This window comes from Channa argus, chromosome 3 (genome assembly GCF_033026475.1).
Source record: "Channa argus isolate prfri chromosome 3, Channa argus male v1.0, whole genome shotgun sequence".
NCBI lineage: Eukaryota > Metazoa > Chordata > Actinopteri > Anabantiformes > Channidae > Channa > Channa argus.
The window spans coordinates 30,258,574-30,284,948 of record NC_090199.1 but is presented as its reverse complement, the minus strand read 5'-3'; the positions used below and the strand labels follow the sequence as shown (position 1 = coordinate 30,284,948).

The window sequence follows — 26,375 nt, the reverse complement described above, 5'->3', positions numbered from 1 at the left end:
GGGCTGCTTAGAGGGGGCCGCAATGAGATCAGGACACTTTTTAATAACATTAATATTATTTTAGTACATAAATTAGTAAATGCATACTTGTGATAGTCTCCTGTTTTGAATAACCTGTATAATAAAGCAGACAAACACCAATAATTACAAAAAAAACCTTTTTGATTCATATACAAAAAATTGTCTATTAAGTACAATTATTAGTCAATTTCTTTAACCATGCATTATGCAAATCTTCCTTTGTTTTTGTTTTTTTATAAGATGCCATAATACTGTGTACTGATATAGTTTATTAGGACAATTATGCTTAATGTTTTTAATAAAGAGTAAGAAGCTTGTAGTGTGTCCATACACACACATATATGTAGTGTGCAAACACAATTCATCTGAGAAGCAAATCTTATCAGATGAACTTAAAATGGAGAATTGTTTTTTTTTTGTGTGTGTGCTGCTGGACTGGGACTAGTCTTCCAGCAAGCGTTTTATTTGACTTATGCTCTGCCAACAGCATAACAACTCTCCCCTGAAATGCAAAGGAGGACAGAGCAGATGTTCTCAGTTCAAACAAATATGCTGGTCAAACACCCGACAGGCAGGTGAAAGACAGTCAGGGGGTAGAAACTTTGGGGAAACTGTGGTGCCCAGTTAAATTCCAGGTGTAGCACTGTGCTCCCCTTCACATTCACATAAGTCAGTGGGTGACACGCTTCCAGTGTGTTGTTGCCCCTGTACCAACGTTTTTTGAGATGTGTTGCTGAATCAAAACAATGAGCAAACTGTAAACGAACAAAACCTTCGGGTTGGTTAAATTTACACAGCATCTGAAAATAGTTTAGAATTAAACTTTGTGGAGAATGTTCTCCACAATGTGTAGCAATATCTGCTGCACACTGCTTTTAATTCTGCTCAATCAGCGAAAATGTAGTTACCATTAATACGCAAATTGAATTTATTTTGTTTAATTTATTTTTTGTTCACCCTGTCTTTTAGTTTGAATAGGGATGAAGCCCTATTGTTGTGTTATAGTGATGTAGTTTTTTTACATTTACATTTACAAAAAATAATAAATAAGACAATTTTCCGAGTTTAGTATTTTGCCATTACTGGGAAAAGAAGCTGTGTGTGTGTGTGTGTGTGCCAGTGATTTGTGAATGTTTGTGGCTGCAGGATTGGCAGCATGCAAGTGACCACATGATGGCGACAGTGAACAAGTCAGGAACTAACCTCCAGGAACTAAATTATTAGAAGTAGAGAGGTTGTCATTATTTTTACCAAACCACACAGACACATTACGTATGGACTAATTCAGACTAAGATGTCTGCTCCATTACAGTTAAAGTGTGTGTGTGTGTGTGTGTGTGTGTGTGTGTGTGTGTAGTGTGGGGGTGAGACTTGAGCTCCTTTTATAGACACATTGTACACAGAGAAAGTCAATGTGAGTGCACATGTGCCAGTTAATACAGCTGTCACACAGAGGGAAGGATCTCACACATGAAAGCTACGCGGTAAAGGAAGAAAAGAAAAAAGAAACAAAGGAAAGACAGAACTAAACTTTTTCCCGAACCACACGTAGTGGTACAGAGAACAGGTGGACTCCTCAGCATAGAAACACAGAACAACTTGTAAAGTAAGTGACTTTCAAAATGTTGTGAATGTGTAATTGTTCTCATGTGTCTGCTGACAGTCTGTGGTGAGACTTTAATGTTGCTAACTGATACTAGACCTGGTGAGTTTAGCTCATGTCCTGGAATCTGCTTTAGGATCAGTTTTGTTTACTGTTCGAGGAGAAATGTATAAAGACTTTTTGGACGGGGTCCAGGTGTGTGTGTGTGTGTGTGTGTGTGTGTGTGTGTGTGTGTGTGTGGCCTCCTAAAAAGTACGACTGCAACCACCAACATTAATCCAATTTTGTGTCTGATGCATAGCAACTGTAGCAAAAACAATAACCTAATATTTACCCACAGAACAGTGGGAGTGAACGGACGGTTTACAAAGATCCAGGGAGTCCAGGGATTCAATAGTGAATTAAACAAAACTCTAACCCTTTACATTACAACATAACATCATCTAAGCTCAACACTGTGTTTAGTGTTTAGCACTGAGGGTCCCAGGTTCAAATCCCTAACTGCTCTTTCTCCCCGTGTTTGTGTGGGTTTTATCCCGTTTCAACTGTGTGTCAGTGTTTGATTTGACTTTACAGTGGTTTTACAGCATAGGATTTCATTACAGATAGGGAGCGTGGCTATTTCTGTGGTCACCAGGACCATGTTTGTCAGTATGTGCAGACGTCACGCAAACCACAAACACACACACACACACGCAACAGTTTTAAATTCAGGCCAGCAAATATTTACACACTCTGCTCAGGAAGAACATTTGATTATTCATTTGTTGTTTAACCTGAAGCTTTCAATGTGTGTGTGTGTGTGTGTGTGTGTGTGTGTGTGTGTGTGTGTGGCTGCACGTGAGTTAGACCAGTACATGACATTTGACAACTCCAGCTACAGATAAGGATCAAATGAGGTCAGGCTTCTCCCTCTGTGGTCTTAGCTTCCTGCCGCTTACTTCTCGTGCTTCCATTCAGGTTTCATGGCTGCACACAATGTAGCTGCAGCCATTTTACTAATCCACTGTGATTAAACGTTTTAAATTCAGCACCACTCACCAGAAGCTGTCATGTGAAACCTTGGGCAACATTCATGTTGAAACAATATTCTTATACGCACACTCGGGACTGATGTGTACATCTGCTGCACTTTGAAGGAAAACTAACATTACACTAAGCCCAACTTTAAGTTGCATCTCTAGTAATTTGTTAATAGTAGGAAGCAATAAGTAATAATGTTTAGTGGATTGATGTTTTCTTCTTCTTGTGTGTGTCTCCAGCTGCCATGGCTCCCAGCTTGGCCCAGGCCTACAGGAGGAGGTGGTGGATGGCCGTTACAGCCATCATAGAGAATCTGCTCTTCTCTGCTGTTTTGTTGGGCTGGGGCTCACTGCTCATCATGCTGAAAAACGAAGGCTTCTATTCCCACCTTTGCATCAGTAAGACCACCATCCCACCAGAAGTCCACTCTAAGATGTAGTTCTGTCAAAGCTTCTGCAGTTTTACTAAAATACTGTACATCAAGTTTATCAGCTGCATTTCTAGAGCCCAGTTTGTGAAGTGAACTTTAATGTGACTGATCTGTCTCAAAGGGAACTTAACGAACTTAGTTTTTCTCTCTTTAGAGGTGCTTGTGATAGTTTTTTGTAGTTTCCTGCCATCTGTCTTTGTATCTTGCAACATCCGAGAAACTGCTAGTGCCAATTGTGTCAATCAGGGTAATTTATTGATAAAACATATTTGAAGAGAAGGAGGGTAAAGGTTTATCAGACTTTAAGACATTTTGCAGTTGTTAATATACTTTAAAAGGACATGGTGTGCTCCACCAGCAGACCCTCTCCCTGCACTCCCCCACCCGCTCAGCTCTTCAGGTATCGGTTTATAGTATCAAGCAGAAACAACTGAAATTCTGATTGGTCACTATTTCTAAGCTGATAGAGCACAAGCAGTGTTCCGTCATGTTTTATGTCTTCATTGAACAAACCCACTAAACATACAAATTCTGATTCAAACCTGGAGTCCAATCAATGAATCAAGAATGAATGAGAATAAATCAAGTTTGAGTTTGATTTTCACAAGCAGCTACTGTAACTTAAAGCAGTGCTGGGACGACTCTTTCTCTTTCCTCCTCTCTGAAGGTTTTATATTAATTAATAAAGTAATTGCAATAAAATCCACTAATAGAGAGCTTATGAGAAAATGATCAAACTGCTGATGACCATGCAGAACGTGACCAAAAGTCCCCTTTGTTATATGTTCAGGGGTGAGAACATATTTAACTATGTATATGAACATTTATTAAAAAGTGTCTTAAAGGACTCAGGTCTGATTGAAAAATTGGGACATGTCTAGTTGGTAATATTAGCTTTTGTTCAGACATTTTGAAATGCAACTGCAAGGGGACACAAGCCAGTGTCTTCTTGTGCCAGTCCCAAGTCTGGAGGGTTGTGTCAGGAAGAGCATCCGACGTAAAACACATGCCAAATTAAACATGCCAATCATGATCGGGGTTAACAACGGTTAACCACCGGTGCTGTTGACCTACAGGGTACCGGTGGAAATTGGTCGAAGTCAAAGAAGGAGAAGAGGAAGGTGTGTTTGTAGGCAGAGAGAGAAGAGGAAAGCTAAGAATGTAGGACTGACAGTAGGGACTTTGAATGTTGGGACTATGACAGAGAAGGATAGAGAGTTGGTTGACATGATGCAGAGAAGGAAGGGTGGACCAGGTGGAAAGGGAGCAAGGCTAGAGGCTTAGGAGCAGGGTTCAAGTTGTTCTACCATGGGTCACATAGGAAGAGAAATGGAGTAGGGGTTATCCTGAAAGAGGAGTTTGTGAGGAATGTTCTAGAGGTGAAAAGAGTATCAGACAGGTGGATGAGTCTGAAGCTGTAAATATGGGGTGGCTGTAGCTCAGTTGGTAAGGCAGGTGTCCATGGACCGCAGGGTCAGTAGTTCGATCCCCGGCTACATGTCAAAGTGTCCTTTCGCAAGACAAGTTGCTCGCAGTGGGTCAGGTGAGCACCTTGCAACTGCCATCGGTGTGTGAGTGTGAATGGGTGAATGGAAATCAATATTGTAAAGCGCTTTGGATAAAAGTGCTATATAAGCAACCATTTACCAGATTGAAGGTGTGATGTTCAATGTTGTGAGTGGTTATGTCCCACAGGTAGGATGTGAGTTAGAAGAGGAGGAGAAATTCTGGAGTGAGTTAGATTAAGTGATGCAGAGCATCAACAGAGATGAGAGAGTGGTGATTGGTGGAGATTTCAATGAACATGTAGGTGAAGGGAACAGAGGTGATGAGAATGTGATGGGCAGGTTTGGTCTTCAGGACAGGAACGCAGAAGGTCAGATGGTGGTTGACTTTGGAAAGAGCATGGAAATGGCTGTAGTGAACACTTTCTTCCAGAAGAGGCAGGAACATAGGGTGACGTACAAGAGCGGCGGTAGAAGCACTCAGGTGGACGACATCTTATGCCGATGTTGTAATGTGAAAGAGATAAGTGACTGTAAAGTGTTGGTAGGGGAGAGTGTAGCCAGACAACACAGGATGGTGGTGTGTAAAATGATGCTGGTGGTGAGGAAGATGAAGAGGACTAAGGCAGAGCAGAGGATGAAGTGGTGGAAGTTGAAAAAGGTTGAATGTAGTGTAGTTTTCAGGGAGGAGCTGAGACAGAATCTGGGTGGTTTGGAGGTGCTTCCAGGTGACTGGACCACTACAGCTAATTTGATCAGGGAAACTCGGTGTGTCATCTGGAAAGAGGAAAGTGGACAAGGAGACTTGGTGGTGGAACGAGGAAGTTCAGGAGTGTATACAGAGAAAGAGATTAGCTAAGAAGAAGTGGGACACTGAGAGGACTGAAGAGAGTAGAGGGAGATGCAGCGTAAGGTGAAGGTAGAGGTGGCAAAGGACAAACAAAGAGCATATGAGGACTTGTATGTTAGGTTGGACACTAAAGAGGGAGAGGTGGATTTGTACAGGTTGGCCAGACAAAGAGATATAAATGGGAAGGATGTGCAGCAGGTTAGTGTGATTAAAGATAAGGATGGAAATGTATTGACAGGTGCCAGGAGTGTGATGGGAAGATGGAAGGAGAACTTTGAAGAGTTGATGAATGAGAAAAATGAAAGGGAACGAAGAGTAGAAGAGGTGACTGGTGTGGAGCAGGAAGTAGCAAAGTACTCAGGACTTAGGGTCAATGGTTCAAAACAACAGAGAGTCTGGAAACGAGGTGAAGAGGCGAGTGCAGGCAGGTTGGAACGGGTGGAGACAAGTGTCAGGTGTGTTGTGTGATCAAAGAGTATCAGCAAGAATGAAAGGAAAGATGTTCAAGACGGTGGTGAGACCAGAGATGTTGTTCCGCTTAGAGACAGTGGCACTGAAGAAAAGACAGGAGGCAGAGCTGGAGGTAGCAGAGCTTAAGATGTTGAGGTTCTCATTGGGAGTGACAGGATGGACAGGATCAGGAATGAGGACATCAGAGGGACAGCTCGTGTTAGATGTGTTGGAGATAAAGTCAGAGAGGCCAGATTGAGGTGGTTTGGACATGTTCAGAGAAGACATTGTGAATATATCGGTAGAAGGATGCTGAGGTTGGAGCTGCCAGGCAGGAGGTCTAGAGGACGACCAAAGAGGAGATTTATGGATGTAGTGAGGGAGGACATGAAGTTAGTTGGTGTGAGAGTAGAGGATGCAGAGGACAGAGTTAGATGGACGGACATGATTCACTTTGGTGAGCCCTGAAAGGGAACAACCCAAAGGAAAAGTTCAGACATTTTGATGTCTAGTCCTCTCAGTGCAGTAATAAAGTTCAGACGGAGAAAAACGGCTGATCTCTGTTTGCCAAAACACAATTGAAAATTAGCAGTGTGAGATTAGTTTGAATATCCCAAAACTAAACAAGTAATTGTACTTGGGGATGGATATGTAGTTAACATAGAGGCCAGATCCATTCAGCGTGGTTTGGGTCTGCACAGGGGTCTCCAACCAGTTTGATATGCCAAGAAGGCATCTCGATCAGCTCCCCAAACCACCTGAACTGGCACTACCCAGAGGTTGTGACCATCGGTCAGGGTCGGAACATAGACTGACTGCTAGAGTAAACTGAGAGTTTTGCCTCACAGCTCTGCTCCCTCTTCATCACCATAGTTTGGTACAACATCTGCATTGCTGTAGTCACTCACACTCCATCCAGGCCTGCGACTCACTCCCAACCTAAATGCCTGAGACTTACAGAGGCTGTTTCTCTTTACAGCCGCTTCATACTTAGCTGCCGACCATCCTAGTGCATGTCAAAGGTCACAGTTAAATGAAGCCAACAGAACCACATCATTTAAAAAGAGCAGAGAGACGATTCTGAGCTCCCCAAATCGGAAACTCTCCTCTTGATTGCACATTGAGTTCCTGTCCCCCAAAATCATCAGTCGGATTGATAACACCAACAACAACTAGTGGTGCATCTAAATGTTCTGCACTTATATAGAGCTTTTCTGCCTATTGGTGCTCAAAGCGCTTTACACTGCTTCACACAATGATAGTGGAGCAACTGGCCTACACTCACATGTGACCGGAGGAGCTGGGGGATCAACCTAACTGTGGGAATGGTGGACGACCACTCTACCTCCTGCCCCACAGCCGCCCTCTGTCATAATTAAAACTATTTAGCATCTCCTGACTTGTGTTTTGTTTGATGCCGTTCAGAGAACGACACCGTCCACACTAATGAGACATCAGTGGAGAGCGATGATTGGCCGAGTTGCGTGGAGCAGGAGGAGGTTCTGAATCTTGGGTTCACCATCGGCTCCTTCCTCTTGAGTGCCGCCACGTTGCCCCTGGGGATCTTGATGGATCGATATGGGCCACGGCCACTGAGGCTCATAGGCAGGTATGACAGATATTAATAAGAACAACAATAATCAGCTTGATTTCAAATCCAAACACTCCACGCGTCTTCTGACGTCCTGTGACTGTATGTGTTTCAGTTCCTGTTTTGCAGCATCCTGTGCAATGATAGCTGCTGCTGCGTACAACCCTGAAGGTGAGACAAACTTAGACCAAACCCAGAATCCAATCTCAGTCCAATCCTGCAACTACACACTGGTTTCACTGCGAGTTCTGGGGGCAACTCTCCTGGACATTTCTATTAAATCAGAAATGATAAACAACATGTCGGGAACACTCATGTCTGGTGGAGAATGATGAGTGAAACTCCTTTAAAGCATTTGCTGCTCTTCATTTGTTCCCACAGTGTTGTCTGTCCTCATCTTCCTCGCTGTCTCCTTCAACGGCTTTGGAGGAATCTGCCTGACATTCACCTCACTCACAGTACGATTCACACTCAGAACATGAAACACACATTTGTTTCATCTCATAAATTAAAAAGCAGGAGACACTGTCTATGTGATGAGAGCAACATGTTCACGTCTCTGCTGCTGGACTCAAATGACAGTTATAAATGCTGTTCTGTGTCTCCTGGCTGTGTGATTGGACACCTTTCTAAGACGTGACATACAAAATCCAGTAGTGCAACCTGCACAGCAGCACTACACGCAGCCTATAGTAGTTTTGTGTGTGTGTGATGTGTGTGTGTTTTTTGGAAAGGAGCACATGCAGTTCCACTTACTCTATTTGCACTCTAAATTCTGCTGCAGCCTCTCAGCCAATCAAAAACCTGGGCATTTAACACACCCACCCACAGCTATGTCCCCTGTCAACCCCGTCTCTCTCTGTCCCTCTCTCTTCCTCCTACGTCCTGACCTAGAGAACATTTGGGATTTGACATGGTCATTTAGGTCTTTCAGCTGTCATTGCGGACTGTCAGGAGGTGTGTGTGTGTGTGTGTGTGTGTCTGCTTTGGTACGTGTTATCTCAGAGAGAATTCTACCTGATATAAACCCCAGACATTCCCATCCAGCCCAACCATCAGCCAGCACTTTTTGTACAAGCTGTGCTTCCAGAAAATAGGGACAATGTCTAAAATGTAAATAAATAGAATGGAGTGATTGAAATTTATTTTAGATTTTAAATAGTATAAACACAACTTATCAAATGTAGAAACCTTTATTTCTTTATGAAAGCAATATGTATTAAAACAGCCAGGACATCGGCCTGTTCACTACTGTTTTGCATCACGTTTTCTATTAATACTGTGTGAAAAAACCAAGTGCTTTAACAGTGTGTTGCTGTAGAAAAGATCTTCCTGTGTTGCGTCAGATGGTCCCTCTCTTCTTCAGCATGGAGGGCGCAGAGTTTCTCCTAGAGTTCATTATAAATGAGCTCCGATTCCGAGAAGGCAGCAATGTTCCTGGATCTTCTTTATATATAGTTGTTTCTTTGCGTGCTTGAGGTTTAACTTTAGCTTTAACATTTGTGAAGAGACAAACTGTGTTCACTGACTGTGACTCTGCAGTTCACTGGTAGAATCCAGACATCCCTGAACTTGGTGTGGCCTCCCTCTCCTTCCCTCTGTGCCAACGCGCTCAGAAAGAGGGAGATGTAGATCAGGGCAAAGCCAGTTCTTGGTGCTACTATGCTGAGAACTTGGACAGAGCTAATAGACAGAGCTGATTCACACATTCTGAGGACTGATGGGCTGAGGACATTTATTGTCTGAAGGAAGCAGCCACATGTGCTAGTGCTCAGTTGGATTACGAACATTCACTGTCTTTACATCACTATGTGATGGTACAACATGAGGAATTAAAACTGAAATAGCATCTGATCCTAAACCATCAATTCAAACCATCAATTATGTCTATTACCATTAATTATTTAGTCCCCCTGAGCAGACCAGAGCCGTCATTGGTATTTGAGTATTTTTACACAGTCAAACTGTATTAGTGACTGTTAACCTCATCACATCACTTGACTAGAATAAAGATCTGTCTAATACAGGCACCAAAATATTTACTGGGAAAGTAACAGGTACATGTGGGAGGAGAATCGTGTTAGGTTCATATGTCATATGATAAAACTGTATCAGTGAAAAATAAGGAAAGGACGAATGATAAAAGGCAGCTTTGGGATGTGGAGCCAGATGGTACAGAGATCGGAAAAACTGCAGAGCTGTGGAAAAGAGGGCAGATGAGAATGGAAAAACAGAGATGGAAGCAAAGCTACTGTACAACAACATGAAAACATTCCTGGACATAGAGAACAGAGAGGTGTGACATCAGAGGGAACCCACCTCCCAGAGCCACAGAGAAATACACTGTTGACTTTTGATAATCAATATAAATTTTACAAGTACTACAGTCACTCACAGCTTGATTACTTACTACACAAAAGACGGATTTTCAAGTTACTTGTGTCAATTGTTTAATGGCAAAGTGACATTTTAAGGCGTTTACACAACTAAAGAATAATATCAATGCCTCCATTGTTCAATATAGTTGTAGCGATGTCTGTTATTGTGGCCTCATGTCAAATCCAACATTTAAGATTTAATTAAAGTATAAGTTGTACTAAGATTAGATTCAGTTGTGTTAAATCAAATGATTAACACATTAGCCTTAGTTAGTGCTTGTAGTTCTGATAACATGCTCACGGACTATAGTCCAGTAAAAGCACTCAGGTTCTGGAGCAGTCATTTTCTAACTGTATCCAGACCAAGACCAAGAGCTTTAGAGGAGCTTTTAGTTACTTTGTTACTTACTTTCAAACACTGCCTTTCAGTCAGTGTGAATATTCATCTTGGCCTTATCTCCAGGGTCACTTTTAGTGCAGTCAGCACAAAAATCCTTTTGGAAATGCAGTTGGTGACATTCTAGAATAGAAATGAACAGTCATCCAAAAAAAGTGGCATGAGCAGTAAGTTTAAAATGAGCGTGTAAGTGTGAGTGAGCCACGTGCAGAGAGGAGTGAGACTGGCAGTGCCCCAGCTGCATTTATAATTAGAGCCAAAGCCTGTAGAACCCCCCCCCCCCACACACACACACACACACACACACACACACACACACTCCAAAGCTGAGTGTCTGCATGACCAGCAAATGTTCACATGCACACACTCACACACATGACAAGCGGTCATGTTGGGTGGTAAATGCACAGAGGCTGCATCAGTGTGTGTATGTGGGGATAAGAGAGAGTGTTGAGAGACTTCTGCTGCATTAACTCTAACACTTGTATTTATTAGAAAGGGCCAAAAAATTAATTTTTTCCCGAACCGATTTAGGGCCTTATGGTGAAGTGAGGATGTGTTGCTGGTCCTAACAAGTCTGAACGTCCCTTTTCAAGGTTGAGACTTAGAATTGGGTTTAGTGTCAGTAGGGTTGGTATTGGGATGGTTTGTCTTATGTCAATAACAATCCTGTGTGTGTGTGTGTGTGGGTGTGTGTGCGTGTGTGTGTGCGTGTGTGTGTGCATGTGTGTGTGTGTGTTTAAACCAACTCTACTTCCACCACTGAGCTGAAACCTTGTGTATATAAAAAGCAGCAGCACCTCTTACTGGTTACGTTTTTAAACTGCATTTGGATCTAATTTGATCTAAGTGCTACTGTGGATTAATTTACCAATAACAACGATTTATTTCAGTCAGTTTTCCGTTTTATGATGTTTTGTACAAATAGTAAAAAAGGTCAAAGATCACTGAGCAGAAGCTTGATATCGGCGTTCAAAGCGTGCATGAAATAATGAGTCTCATTTACCGCTGACTGATGAAGATAACTATTCATTCATAATGATTTCACTCTTTGGTTTCTGTCCCTGTCATGTAGCTGGCAAACATGTTTGGGAACGTTCGATCGACCATCCTTTCCCTGATGATTGGCTCTTACGCTTCTTCAGCTGTCACCTTCCCTGCTGTCAAGGTTCTCATCATTGAATGGTTTAACACTGAACACAGAAAAAGACAATGTCCATGTTAAAACAGCACTGAAAATGTAAAACTAAAACATGTGGGAGAAGGTTTTATGGTCTTATTCTATGTTTGTGTTTCTATGACATTTGGTAAAATATGACATTTGGACAAATGAGAGAAGAATTTCAAAAGCATAAAGGTCCAGATTATGGGTGAAAAAATGGAAGGAAATTGCAAAAGGGAAAGGGTGGAGAGAAGAATGAGAAGAAAAGAGAACTACATGATAAATAAATAATACTTGAGCAATAGGAGAAAGAAACTAGAGAGAGCAATAAAAAAGCTTTATTTTAAAATACTCATTCTATTCATTCCTACCTTCACTCAACAACTCTCCATCTGTTCATATGTCTGTCTCCTCGCACCCGGATCCCCACCCTCAACACCTCCTCTCCCTGCCAACCCTCACACTCATCTTCAGGTGATTTATGACCTTGGCGTCTCATTCCGCGTTATCATGTGGGTTTGGTCAGGTATGGCCTGCATGGTCTTTCTCAACTGCGTCCTAAACTGGCCCACCGAATCCTTCCCTGCACCCGAAGACATCAGATACAGGTCAGTACACTGTGCAGCTCCAGCTGTTGGAGGATGGGCTCAAGTGAAATTTAGAGAGAATTAATAAAGCACCATATCCAGATATGTTAGTGCCAACACTCCTTAAATGCTGTGCACCTCAGTTATCTGCTATCTGGTATTTTTACACTTTTTCCCCTTCACCCTGTACACTGCTGGTTATCATGCAACATACAAAGGTTTTGAAGTAGTAACATTTGTGGACAATGTGACCATGTTTGGAATCATAGAGAATAATGCTGAGCATTTTTACTTAGATGAGATGAGCAGGTTAAAACATTACGGTGATAAGAACTATTTTAATTAGCTTATGATTATTTATGATTGAACCAGAGAACATATGGCTTTGTAACATTATCCTGCTAAATAAAGTGAGAACAAGGCTCCTGTTGTTTTCTGCTTGCAGAGCGTTGTTAAAGTTACTAATCTACTCATCTACTTAAACTACATTAAAGCTGTTGCATATGTGTTGGGGGTCGGGGGACATCTTTGTTTGCATCTCAGTGACTTTCAAAGAAATGTACAACAGCCCTAAAGAGAATGAAAGACAGTTACAAAAAAAGTCATTTTGTGTTGGTTTCAGTCTGGGGGTCCTATGAAGGACGGGTAGGGGGTCATTCCCTTTGGTGCATGGAGCCCATTGTCTCATAATGATGATGATGATGTCATGTTTGGGTCTGCCTGGTTAATGAATGATTGATATTCAGATTCTTGGAGCTAAGAGCAACTGTTTTATTGAACAGTGCAGCTTTAAAGTCATTGTGTTGAATAGTTCCTTCCCTCTTTTTGGTCTCACCAAACATTCTAACATTCATTCACAAGCATCTAGAAGTAGACTTCTGGAATCTACTGAACACACTGATTCTGAGCTTGTTTTCATTTTTGGCTGTCAAAACTTTTAATAGTTGTCAAGTTGTCATAGATATTTTAACACTTTATGGGGTTAAAAGTCTTCTTATACATTCAACTTCGCTCACTTCATTTGGCAGCAAAAAGGTGAAGCTGAGTGGAGTTGTGACAGAGGACAAGATGACAGGAGACAGATACGTCACTCATGTGACCATTGTAGAAGACACAATGGGAGGCAAGGAGCCAGAGTATGAGCAGACAGACTCCCAGAGCGCAGCCAAAGGTAAAGAAAACCTTCATTGATGTAACCGTGTTTTCCAAAAAAGCTGGAACTCTGTAAACATTTACCTCTTTTTGATTGTTAATTGCAAAGACAACATATCAAATGTTCTGGTTGCTTTATGAAAAAAAAATTTTCATTTGCAATTTAATGCCAAAGTGAAAGTTTTCTACATGACAGAATCTGCATCTCTGCAGTGTGCAACACCACCACAGACTCTGGCCCTGTAACTGTCCTCTTCAGCATGGAGAACGTCCATGATTTTCAGAAGGAATTTCAAATCTGACAGCTGTGGATCAGTTGGTATTTGTTTATGAACCAAAAGCTTAATGTATTGATTCCTGGTTGATTTGGATAACAGCATCTGCCCAATGACTACATGAATGTATTGGACTTCTTTCCTTTTGGTTTGAAATGTTTTAATACTCATCCAAGTAGCTTTTCGGTCTGAGGGATATCGGCCTAAATAGGCTCATTAGGTTGATTATAGGAGAAGTGAGAACAGGCCAGAGTTTGAGTGACAGTGCAGGGGAAGAGAAAGGGAAAAAAAGGAGACACAACAGTCTGAATTTTAAAAATCCACGAGGGAAAGAAGTGACTTATTTAGACTTGTACAAAGCCCTTTGTGTGAGTTGAATCTTCTATCGGATGTCAGGCAGACTTTATTTTAAAAATGAGGCAGCATTGCCCCCTTAACCCCGTTAACCCGTTAGCAATCTCTACTTTCATTCATTCACTCAAGCAGCACGTTTCTTTCTGCAGCCTTTTGTTTTGCACTTGCACAGTTTGAGAAAGCTGATTAGAAACCTGGCTACGCATATAAATGGCAGAAAAAATCAACCTGGGAAAAACCAGCTTTCCCATTTACATGACACTTAGGAAATAGGCTTTCCAGAGAAAGCCGACTGTAACCTGGTTACTTAAGTCCATGAAAACACACTTGTAATTTCCCTCAGACTGAAGAAGCTGCTTGGATTAGTATTAAAATATTTCAAACAAAGAAGAAATAAGTCCAGTTGACATGACTCAACCTAAAAAAACAAACCTGGATGACTGAGAACCTTTACAGACACAAATGTACAGTAAATGTTAATACAGCACAAACCAGGAGGGAGCAGGGTCTCTGGATCTTGTTTATATATGGTTGTTTCTGGTAAAGTTGTAACCTTAGCTTTCACATTTGTGGATGCAGAGACAGAAGAGACTGTTCAGTGACAATGGTTTTCAGAGGTGTTTCTGACCTCACGCAGTGTTTTCAACCACAGACTTCTGTCCGTTATTTAAACAGGCTGAAGGCCTGAAGATCAGAAGCACTGAAGTAGTTTTTTTTTGTCCCTTGTCGCAGAGATTTCCCCGGATTCTCTGAATCTTTAAAGGATATTATTAACCATAAAGGATGAAATGAACAATGTCTTCTTTCTATTTCATCTGTTTCAACTGTTGGCTCTATCGCAGAGTGTCCTCTTTAGTTCTGACAGACTCAGCCTCCCTGCTCTGTCTAAATCCAATCATGGCTTGGCAGCCCAACACTGGATTACCAACCCTGATGCACCACGTCCATTCACACACCTAGGCTTTGTCGATTTTCTTGTTTTTGTGCCAAGGGCATACACTTTAAAAAAGAGTTCATAAGCTTTAAATCTCTTGAAGCTTGTAAACAGTTTCGAAGATGCTGGCTGTACAGTCAGCTGGTAAAGGGAGATCACAGAAGTTGGCTTTGGTCTTAACCTGAGTTTTGATTTGTTCTCGACTTATTTTGGTTTATTGTCATTGAGTTTTTAAGTGACAGTGACCAACTATTCCTGTTTAAACCTCACAACCTCAGGAATCTTACAGTAAACTACTTATATCAATTCATACATATTTACAGGAAAATGCTAATTTCATATCTTTTTCTCGTTCCCTTCCGTCATTTTCTGTCATCTGTGGAGACACAGGCTTGTTTTATCCTTAGATGCATGGTCCCAGTCTAATCCCCAGGCATCAAGAAGCAAAATCCTTTCACAACCTTAATCCTACAACATGTTGTCCCTGATCAAAGTCACTCCATTGTTTACTCTGTGATTTGCTGTATGCTATGCTTTTGGATACTAATATCTCTCTGTTCCACTGTATTTGCCAGTGAATCCCACAGAGCCGTCTTGCCCCAAGAAAAACAAGCTGACTCTTGCTCAGAGGCCAGTCAGTAAGGCTGCCAGTCTGACCTAGTCACAGAAACAAGCTACTAGTCCTTTCATGTGACCAGCCAGCCAGAGGGCTGACACACATTTTAGCACAATAAAAAAAATTAAACCATCAAACTAAGGATTCCAAGTCACCAACACACAAAAGTGCGGAATTTTCACAATATAGAACTTAAAGTACTTTGGTGTCCCCTCACATTAAAAAAACACTTTAGGCTAGAATCAAATCCAAAATTTTCTTTTTTTTTAAGCAAGTTTAAACATGTTTCACTGTCTCAAACAAGGTTGTAATTAAACAAATATGAATGTGTCTAACAGATACTACTGTTTATGTGATGGTGTAAACGTCTGGGAGCAGTAATTAGATCACTGCAGTGTGACAGCAAGCTTTCTGCTTTGGTTACTGGAGAAAAGCAGTCAGCAAAATTCCACAATTTGTGCTTTAATTAGGTCACTTTACGTTGGTAAAATAAGTGAAATCATCATCATTTTTAAGTTTATAACATCTTATAAATATATATATATATGACTTAGTACTAAATCACCAAACATGACAGTGTTTTCACAAGTAAAACAGCAGAGGCCAAGCACTTCCTACCTTCACTTCCTACCTTCAGTTCCTGCCTTCAGTTCCTAACTTCACTTCCTACCTTCACTTCCTACCTTCAGTTCCTGCCTTCAGTTCCTAACTTCACTTCCTTCCTTCAGTTCCTGCCTTCAGTTCCTAACTTCACTTCCTACCTTCAGTTCCTACCTTCACTTCCTACCTTCAGTTCCTGCCTTCAGTTCCTAACTTCACTTCCTACCTTCAGTTCCTACCTTCACTTCCTACCTTCAGTTCCTGCCTTCAGTTCCTAACTTCACTTCCTACCTTCAGTTCCTGCCTTCACTTCCTACCTTCAGTTCCTGCCTTCAGTTCCTAACTTCACTTCCTACCTTCAGTTCCTGCCTTCAGTTCCTACCTTCACTTCCTACCTTTAGTTCCTAACTTCATTTCCTACCTTCATTTCCCACCTTCAGTTCCTACCTTCAGTTCCTACCTTCACTTCCTACCTTTAGTTCCTAACTTCATTTCCTACCTTCATTTCCCACCTTCAGTTCCTACCTTCAGTTCCTACCTTCACTTCCTACCTTTAGGTCCTAACTTCATTTCCTACCTTCATTTCCCACCTTCAGTTCCTACCTTCAGTTCCTACCTTCACTTCCTACCTTCAGTTCCTACCTTCATTTCCTACCTTCATTTCCCACCTTCAGTTCCTACCTTCAGTTCCTACCTTCAGTTCCTACCTTCACTTCCTACCTTCAGTTCCTGCCTTCAGTTCCTACCTTCACTTCCTACCTTCAGTTCCTAACTTCATTTCCTACCTTCATTTCCCACCTTCAGTTCCTACCTTCAGTTCCTACCTTCACTTCCTACCTTTAGTTCCTAACTTCATTTCCTACCTTCATTTCCTACCTTCATTTCCCACCTTCAGTTCCTACCTTCAGTTCCTAACTTCACTTCCTACCTTCAGTTCCTGCCTTCACTTCCTACCTTCAGTTCCTGCCTTTAGTTCCTAACTTCACTTCCTACCTTCAGTTCCTGCCTTCAGTTCCTACCTTCACTTCCTACCTTTAGTTCCTAACTTCATTTCCTACCTTCATTTCCCACCTTCAGTTCCTACCTTCAGTTCCTACCTTCACTTCCTACCTTTAGTTCCTAACTTCATTTCCTACCTTCATTTCCCACCTTCAGTTCCTACCTTCAGTTCCTACCTTCACTTCCTACCTTTAGTTCCTAACTTCATTTCCTACCTTCATTTCAGACCTTCAGTTCCTACCTTCAGTTCCTACCTTCACTTCCTACCTTCAGTTCCTACCTTCACTTCCTACCTTCAGTTCCTAACTTCATTTCCTACCTTCATTTCCCACCTTCAGTTCCTACCTTCAGTTCCTACCTTCACTTCCTACCTTTAGTTCCTAACTTCATTTCCTACCTTCATTTCCCACCTTCAGTTCCTACCTTCAGTTCCTACCTTCACTTCCTACCTTCAGTTCCTGCCTTCAGTTCCTAACTTCACTTCCTACCTTCAGTTCCTACCTTCAGTTCCTAACTTCACTTCCTACCTTCAGTTCCTACCTTCAGTTCCTGCCTTCAGTTCCTAACTTCACTTCCTACCTTCAGTTCCTACCTTCACTTCCTACCTTCAGTTCCTGCCTTCAGTTCCCACCTTCAGTTCCTACCTTCAGTTCCTAACTTCACTTCCTACCTTCAGTTCCTACCTTCAGTTCCTACCTTCAGTTCCTACCTTCAGTTCCTACCTTCAGTTCCTACCTTCAGTTCCTGCCTTCAGTTCCTACCTTTAGTTCCTAACTTCATTTCCTACCTTCATTTCAGACCTTCAGTTCCTACCTTCAGTTCCTACCTTCACTTCCTACCTTCAGTTCCTACCTTCACTTCCTACCTTCAGTTCCTAACTTCATTTCCTACCTTCATTTCCCACCTTCAGTTCCTACCTTCAGTTCCTACCTTCACTTCCTACCTTTAGTTCCTAACTTCATTTCCTACCTTCATTTCCCACCTTCAGTTCCTACCTTCAGTTCCTACCTTCACTTCCTACCTTCAGTTCCTGCCTTCAGTTCCTAACTTCACTTCCTACCTTCAGTTCCTACCTTCAGTTCCTGCCTTCAGTTCCTAACTTCACTTCCTACCTTCAGTTCCTACCTTCACTTCCTACCTTCAGTTCCTGCCTTCAGTTCCCACCTTCAGTTCCTACCTTCAGTTCCTAACTTCACTTCCTACCTTCAGTTCCTACCTTCAGTTCCTACCTTCAGTTCCTACCTTCAGTTCCTACCTTCAGTTCCTACCTTCAGTTCCTGCCTTCAGTTCCTACCTTCAGTTCCTACCTTCAGTTCCTACCTTCACTTCCCACCTTCAGTTCCTACCTTCAGTTCCTAACTTCAGTTCCTACCTTCAGTTCCTACCTTCAGTTCCTACCTTCACTTCCTACCTTCAGTTCCTGCCTTCAGTTCCTACCTTCACTTCCTACCTTCACTTCCTACCTTCAGTTCCTACCTTCAGTCCCTGCCTTCAGTTCCTAACTTCACTTCCTACCTTCACTTCCTACCTTTAGTTCCTAACTTCATTTCCTACCTTCATTTCCCACCTTCAGTTCCTACCTTCAGTTCCTAACTTCACTTCCTACCTTCAGTTCCTACCTTCAGTTCCTACCTTCAGTTCCTACCTTCACTTCCTACCTTCAGTTCCTGCCTTCAGTTCCTACCTTCACTTCCTACCTTTAGTTCCTAACTTCATTTCCTACCTTCATTTTCCACCTTCAGTTCCTACCTTCAGTTCCTACCTTCACTTCCTACCTTCAGTTCCTGCCTTCAGTTCCTAACTTCACTTCCTACCTTCAGTTCCTACCTTCAGTTCCTGCCTTCAGTTCCTAACTTCACTTCCTACCTTCAGTTCCTACCTTCACTTCCTACCTTCAGTTCCTACCTTCAGTTCCTACCTTCACTTACTACCTTTAGTTCCTAACTTCATTTCCTACCTTCATTTCCCACCTTCAGTTCCTACCTTCAGTTCCTACCTTCACTTCCTACCTTCAGTTCCTGCCTTCAGTTCCTAACTTCACTTCCTACCTTCAGTTCCTACCTTCAGTTCCTGCCTTCAGTTCCTAACTTCACTTCCTACCTTCAGTTCCTACCTTCACTTCCTACCTTCAGTTCCTGCCTTCAGTTCCCACCTTCAGTTCCTACCTTCAGTTCCTAACTTCACTTCCTACCTTCAGTTCCTACCTTCAGTTCCTACCTTCACTTCCTACCTTCAGTTCCTGCCTTCAGTTCCTACCTTCACTTCCTACCTTCAGTTCCTAACTTCATTTCCTACCTTCATTTCCCACCTTCAGTTCCTACCTTCAGTTCCTACCTTCACTTCCTACCTTTAGTTCCTAACTTCATTTCCTACCTTCATTTCCCACCTTCAGTTCCTACCTTCAGTTCCTACCTTCATTTCCTACCTTCACTTCCTACCTTCACTTCCTACCTTCAGTTCCCACCTTCAGTTCCTACCTTCAGTTCCTACCTTGGGGTTGAGCTGTATCCTAAATTAGCCATAATGCTTAAACACTTGCTGTGTCTCAAATCACTCCCTACTCACTCATTTCTTACTCCCTATATAATGTACATTAAGTACTTCACTCAGTGGTGAGTGAGTGAACTCTTTTCACGTTGCATCCTCACTAACTGATCTGAGAAATGTTTTTTTTCTCATCTCTAAAACCGGTATTATTGCATTGTGTAACTGTTAGCAGAAAGTAGTGCCATGTACACTTCTTTTACCCTGAGTGCACTATGTAGTGAATAGATCTACACACTCAACATTACAACACTACTACAAAATAGCGAACACACTACATAGTGCCCTGTACAGGGAGAAGGGGCCACTATAATTACTTGACCCTCCCAAACTTGTAAATATTACATATTTAAAACTACGCCACAGTTGCAAATGAATGCAGCCCTTTAGAAGTTCTCCGTGTGATAAGTAAACTGGTTTTAAAGCTGGTCTAGTGTGAAACTCCCTGAGGCTTCAACTGAAAGTGTCACTCATCATGCGTTCACTTCATTACTGTCATCCAGCTGCCTCACACTTTTCAGTCTCTGGGATTGTTTCAAACTGGTTCTGCTGGCAGAGAAAAACTACATAGTGCATTAAGACCTTTAAGAATGCCTATTCATTTATTGGCCATCTCCATTAAACTCTGAAGTTATAAGAATAATGTCACACCACCTCCATGTTAGGCAGTAATAAAGCAAAAAGGAAGGCTTTTTAGACGGGATTGTGGAATTTCCCACAGATCTTAACTGCCAGTGAACTATACCTGGACTAAAGTCTGCTTTCACAAATTCTCTCTCTCTCCTTCTTCAGGCTCGGTGCCACTCTGTCATTCTGTGTGCTCCCCCATCTTCCTGTGGAGTATCATCACCATGGCAATGACCCAACTGAGGCTCATATTTTTCATGGGAGCCATGAACAAGATGCTGGAATTTCTGGTCACCCATGGTGACCCCAACCGTAACTCATCTTATATGTTTTTTTTTAAAGTAGCTAGTACACAAAACAATCACAAGGACACTTAACAGTCTGTGTTACTTAGTTGTCAGTAAAGAAAGTAACTAGTTAAGCAAACTAATGACCCTGATGTTGTCACTAGTATGTTGTACTACATTCAAATACTGTATGGGGCCTGTGGGATCCCTGACCTAAAGCTGCTCTCTCTTTTAGCATCAGAAGAGTTGCAGATCGAGGTGGAGGAACAAGGTAAGAGTCAAGATGCACAGTGACTATGTTTACATGCACTTGTGTAAACTGAAATCAGCTTTCTCAGGTAATCGGGGAACAGAGTTTACATGCACTTATGAAACCTGTTTACTGGAAATTCAGAAGAAGACTAACTGGATTTCTCCTCCACCTCAGACTTATTTTGGAACCCTGGCATGTGCATTTGTGAAAGGGGCTCAAAAAAGCTGAGTGTAACCTTAAGTAATGTAAATGTACTGATGGATATGGGTGGAGACACTGTGACAGTTATCCAATGGGACCTGACTAGTTACTGGGACTTGCTCATAGGGCAAGTTCTAGTTACTGCCCTGGCAATGGTTATGTTAAAGCAGGGAAAAAAATTATGTAAATCTGTGTCTGATTCCTCTTGTAGGAAAATAAACTGCATTTAAATAAATTACAGTTCCTTACAAATACATCTTTGTTAGGGATGCAACCAGTGGATGATTTTGCCTTATTCTGAATGAATACGTTTAACCTATTAAGAAAAAAATGAGGAGGTGGTTGCTGAGGATGCCAGGAGTATGTTTAGGCAATGAATTCACATAAAAAAGTAGTCAAAGTTGAAGATTGTGGTTTGGTTTAAAATCAAAGAAAGAAAAATGCATGAAGTGATGGCTCTAATGAGCCAAACCACCAGCGTGTGTAGAAAGACACAAATTCAATACTCAAGTAAAAATGCAAGTATTTGCCTCAGAAAATACTCCATTACGTGTAGAAGTTACGCTTCAAATTATTTAATCAAGTTAAACTGCACCACCAGTGCAAGTACATGCGCCACAGTGAACTTAAAATAGAAAACTATTCTACTAAGAAAAAATTGATGCTGTTAAAAATACAGATGTCAACGTCTCATTGAGGTTTAGGTGATTAACTCTTAAGGTAAAATTATGGCAAATGCAAGTTAGATCAAATAATGGAAAATGGAAAAAGGTCAGTTAATCCATAATAACACATCAACTTTTGATTAGTTAATTAGATTCATTGTATTTTGTATAAGAATCTAGATCTGAAAAAGTTACTAGTCACTAAAGCTGTAAATTAAATACAGTGGAGTAAAAGTTGAAAGTTTCCTCTGAATTGTGGTGAAGTAAAAGTAGCATAAATAAAAATACTAAAGTACTATTAATATGTACTTAGTACATTTACTCAAATATTGCAATTAAGTTACTTCAAACCTCTGCAGACCACAGTCACACCTGCTGTGAGTCTGAACACTGAGGAGGTAGAGCGCTATATAAGTGCAGTTTCTACTGTTTCTATTGACTTCTCTTTATCTCTGCATGTCCTCTCTAGTTGGTTTCTACTCATCTGTCTTCGGAACAATGCAGCTGCTGTGTCTACTGACATGTCCTTTGATTGGCTACATCATGGACTGGAGAATGAAGGAGTGTGCAGAGGAAAACGTGAACACACAAACCCAGAGGTGTAAAGATGATTTTAAAGTTTAAATACTCACACACTGACTGACTGTGTGTACTGTTACAGTGGATCATGAACTCTTTAGTCCACATCTTTCCAGTCTTCGCGCCTCATTTATATATGTTTTCCACCTTAGCCAATCAGATCCTCCAAAAAGAGACCGAAAGATCCAGAAACTGACCAATGCCATTAGAGCTTACATCTTCACCTGCCTCCTATTGGTCATCTTTGGAATCATTTCCTTGATTGACAACCTGCCTGTCCAGGTTACAAAAACACCACAGAGTTTTAATGGATGCTCTAAACATCCCACATCAGATGATCCTCTTTAAATCTGTGTCCCTGCTGTGTTTGCTTTTAGATGGTGTCATTTGTTCTTCACACCATGGTGAGAGGATTTATCCACTCCTGCTGTGGAGGTCTTTATGCTGCCGTGTGAGTAATCAACATATTGGCATTACCAACGGAACTGAAAGGCCTAAGGATCATGTGCAATGTGTCACTTTAAAGGAGAGAGACACAGATAATTATTATCTGACTTTACTTCCTCTCAGATCACTGAGTTCAGACATGGTTTTTATTTCTCATATTTCTTGTCGGTTAGAAATCACTACACCTCTTGGTCATCTGCATGTGCCGTGTTTTCTATAATTTGGTCATGAATAAAGACAGTCCCTGTCTTTAATTTTCATCTACCATCCTGCTCTAGGTATCCAGCCAACCACTTTGGGACCCTAACAGGCTTGCAATCAATGATTAGTGCAGCTTTTGCCCTACTTCAGCAGCCGCTCTTTATACTGATGGTGGGACCCCTCAGTGGAGATCCTTACTGGGTAGGAGACACACACACACACACACACACACACACACACAAACATACAGACATGACAAGAGTATGCAAATACAAACAACAGGTTTTATAATTCCATGCACTGACATGTTTCTCCTTACGACAGATCAATTTGGGCCTTCTCATCTTCTCCATTGCTGGCTTCCTGTTGCCAGGCTATCTGTTCTATCACCGTAGAAACCTGATCAGGGCAAAGGCTGTGCAGGAAAAGCTGGCTGCAAGCCAGTCAGACAAAGAGCATGCTCCTCTAACCCAGTCAGCTAGTGGAGCTGATAAGAACCAAGCCAATGGGCTCATATCTAATGAAAACACACCAAACGGTCATACGGTTTTACATAGACAGCACTGAAGTCAATGTATATTACGGGGGATTGTAATTACAGTACAAATGAGTCGTACTCTGAGGACACAAATGCAACCTCATCTCTTGATTGAAAATTATAGCACTTGGTAAAATCCTATTAAGACAAAAAGAATACAGTACATGTCTTAGCAAACTTTTGCTAAGGTGAAGTTCCTGCTGGGAAAATCTCTAGCTATTTGGACAAATGAAAAATTGAAGGACCGTACCAGGATTTCTGCAATAAAATACAGCTGAGTGTTTCCAGCTGGGCTTCTAAGGTTACTAAAAGTGCTTGAAACTTGTTTGCGTGCAATATAACATGACAAATAACAGCATGAATCCCAGAAGACATATTTTATTCCTATTATGAGCTTTATTTGTTATTGCATAATAACAAGACAATTTAGACATGTTTTAAATGTCTACTTTAAACTTATTACTGCTAATTACAAAAACATTATTTGTAATCCTGAAAGCTGACAAATCATCACAACAAAACCTTTTGTAGAGAGACATTTAGGACTATATATATAATATACTTTTCTTTGACTGAAGTATCACAAGGGTGTTGTCTGGTAAAACCAGTGTCCGTGTGTTGCTGTGTTCACTTCTGTTACAAACCTTAGATGCTGTTCTGCAGTTCTTTTAACAGCATGTACACAAGGTTCTCAAGGAAGAAATGTTGTTGTTGGTCAGGCTTCATTAGGCCTGAGTCTTAACCTTAATAATCCTCCATTGTCATACTGTTATCTATGGAAATGCATTAGTAAACAGCAACTATACCAGGGCTGAAAGAGGACACTGCTTAACAAAGGTTAAAGCCTTGCTTTAAGTTGCAATGTCAATCACTCTGTGATTCTGTACTTGCCATATTGCTCTATGCATTTGTGATCATATCACTTGGTAGTTTCTCAAACCACTGAATGGTCATTATCAGCCATTATCCTGTATGGGGGCTTCAGTAAGGCGCTTCCAGACCTACCAGAAGGCCTGCAGGTGGTTATCATTGAAACGTGTGTTAATTAGATGACATGTAACATCTGCAAAAGTGGTGATATCAGGGGTGGATGGGTGGGAAACAAAACCCAGAATGTTGAAAAGAGAGACATTAGTTCGTCTCTCATTAGAAATCAAGTCGTTAACACTAACATTTCCCTAACTCTATTTTTACCCAACATTTACCATTGTAAGCATGAAAACACTGGGTTTGGTGCTTGATATTGCATGATGACAGCCTACTGTGCTTACTGGCAGGTAGGGCAGGGACGTACTTCTTGATATCTATAGTGCTGATAACGACCGATAACAGCAGTTCTGATAATGGTGGGACCAGATGCCAAACCCTCTGCAAACTTTAGTAATATCTGAGACTGATTTTACACTCATGTTTCAGGGTCGTTTGTATATACTAGATTAGCTTGGCTTAGTTTAAATGTTTAAAACACCAACTTTGGTGTCACTTTTGTAATTTGTCAGTTATTAGATTAAACTAATAATTCTAATAATTCTACTCTCCGTCTATTATTGAGGTCATAGTCGGCGTTGGGGTCGTACTGGAGTGCATTATAAGAAGAGGTGGTTCTAATGTTTTGGTCCCCGTATTCATTTCAAATAGTCAGGCCAAAACAACTCCAACACCCACTATGACCTCAATAATTAACAGAGGGTAAGAATTCATGGCATAGCTGCTGTATGGATGATACACGTATGTGTTGAAGTGCCACTGAGTGTATATACGGTACATAAACATGTACATAAATACAGTATATTGTTGTAAACCCACATAAAATACTGTATCTGAGACTTGGCTCTGTAGTATTTAAATATCTATCTCGTCATACTATATACTTATGGTTGGTAGAGACTAAAAACAGAGTGAGTACTGGACTGGACAGAAACATGATTCTAAAAAAGGGATACTGCTGCGTGTAATTTCAAAAAATCCTAAAATCTGGCCTTTTAGCATCCAAAAATACGCTGATTAGATCTTAAGCTCTAGCTTTGCTGAAGCACTGAAGTTCCACTCAGAGCAGAATATGAAACAAATGCTTGCTGCTTAAAACTGTCAGCTTGTTTGTTTCTGCATTTTGACTAAAGACCACTTATCATACTGTCAGCTTTATGGTGCCAAAGCTTTTCTTTAACAATTAACACAGTAAACCACCTTTCTCTCATTGTGTTTGTGATGCTGGGATTGGATTCTTTAAATCGGATTTATTGTTAATTTGACTATTTAAAACTAATTTATAGTATTTTCTTTAAAGTTTGGCACATGAGCTCAGCCTCAGTTTAGATAGTAGGTACAGTTTTTCTGTTGTTGTGGGTTCTTGTGGGTCACAGTCTAGGAAACTGTAGCCAATCCCAGCTCTATTTGGGCCAGTGTGTCACAAAAAACTGTCCTCTCATGAACACTTTTCTAAATGTAAAAATGATAATACAAAGTGTGCTGTACAGTATTAAAACACATTTTAGTGACTATACCTGCTTTATTTTTGTTTTGCAATTTTAGATGCTTTTGAGTGTTACACACAACACTAACACAATTAATACAGATTTTTGGGGTTTGTTGTGACTAAATTAACATGAAAGCACAACATGGCTTCTGCTACAATGTGATGTGAATAGGTTTTATGTTTTAAGCATAGATAATGTGTAAGTTCCTGTAATGTGTGTGTGTGTGTGTGTGTGTGTGTTTAGTGTAGTGTGCCTTCGCACCTACTAATTGTAGGTGATGTTTCTGTGTCTTGATTTAAAGACTTTATATGTTTCAGAAAGGTGGTAATTTATTTTAAATGCATATAGACGTGAAATATACATCTTTTATTGTATCCACTGTATATTACTTTATAACTTATGGTTTAATTAAATTCTGCTCAACCAGCACAGCATTCAGTTATACTGTATGAAAATAATGACAAAAATTAAAGTCTAATGTAAGATAGTTATTTATCATCTTTAAAAACTAAATGATAAGACAAGTAATATATTTACAAAACATGTTATCCTATTTCTTGATATATTTTTTTTTGACTAGTTGCAGAGAACTGCAAAGAATTCAAAATAAACATGTTAAAAATATAAAA

General features: G+C 40.9%; 1 protein-coding gene across 1 annotated transcript; it reads left to right on the top strand.

The window, feature by feature from the left end:
- Positions 1 to 1,378: 1,378 nt before the first annotated feature.
- Positions 1,379 to 25,772, top strand: slc43a1b (solute carrier family 43 member 1b). Its single transcript, XM_067498793.1, has 15 exons — positions 1,379 to 1,627; positions 2,887 to 3,045; positions 7,308 to 7,491; positions 7,589 to 7,644; positions 7,855 to 7,931; positions 11,324 to 11,416; positions 11,885 to 12,018; positions 13,026 to 13,168; positions 20,264 to 20,410; positions 20,621 to 20,656; positions 21,974 to 22,103; positions 22,236 to 22,365; positions 22,461 to 22,534; positions 22,809 to 22,932; positions 23,056 to 25,772. The coding sequence occupies exons 2-15, from the start codon at positions 2,892 to 2,894 to the stop codon at positions 23,296 to 23,298; spliced, it is 1,725 nt and encodes a 574-aa protein (XP_067354894.1). The 5' UTR covers positions 1,379 to 1,627; positions 2,887 to 2,891; the 3' UTR covers positions 23,299 to 25,772.
- Positions 25,773 to 26,375: the final 603 nt, after the last annotated feature.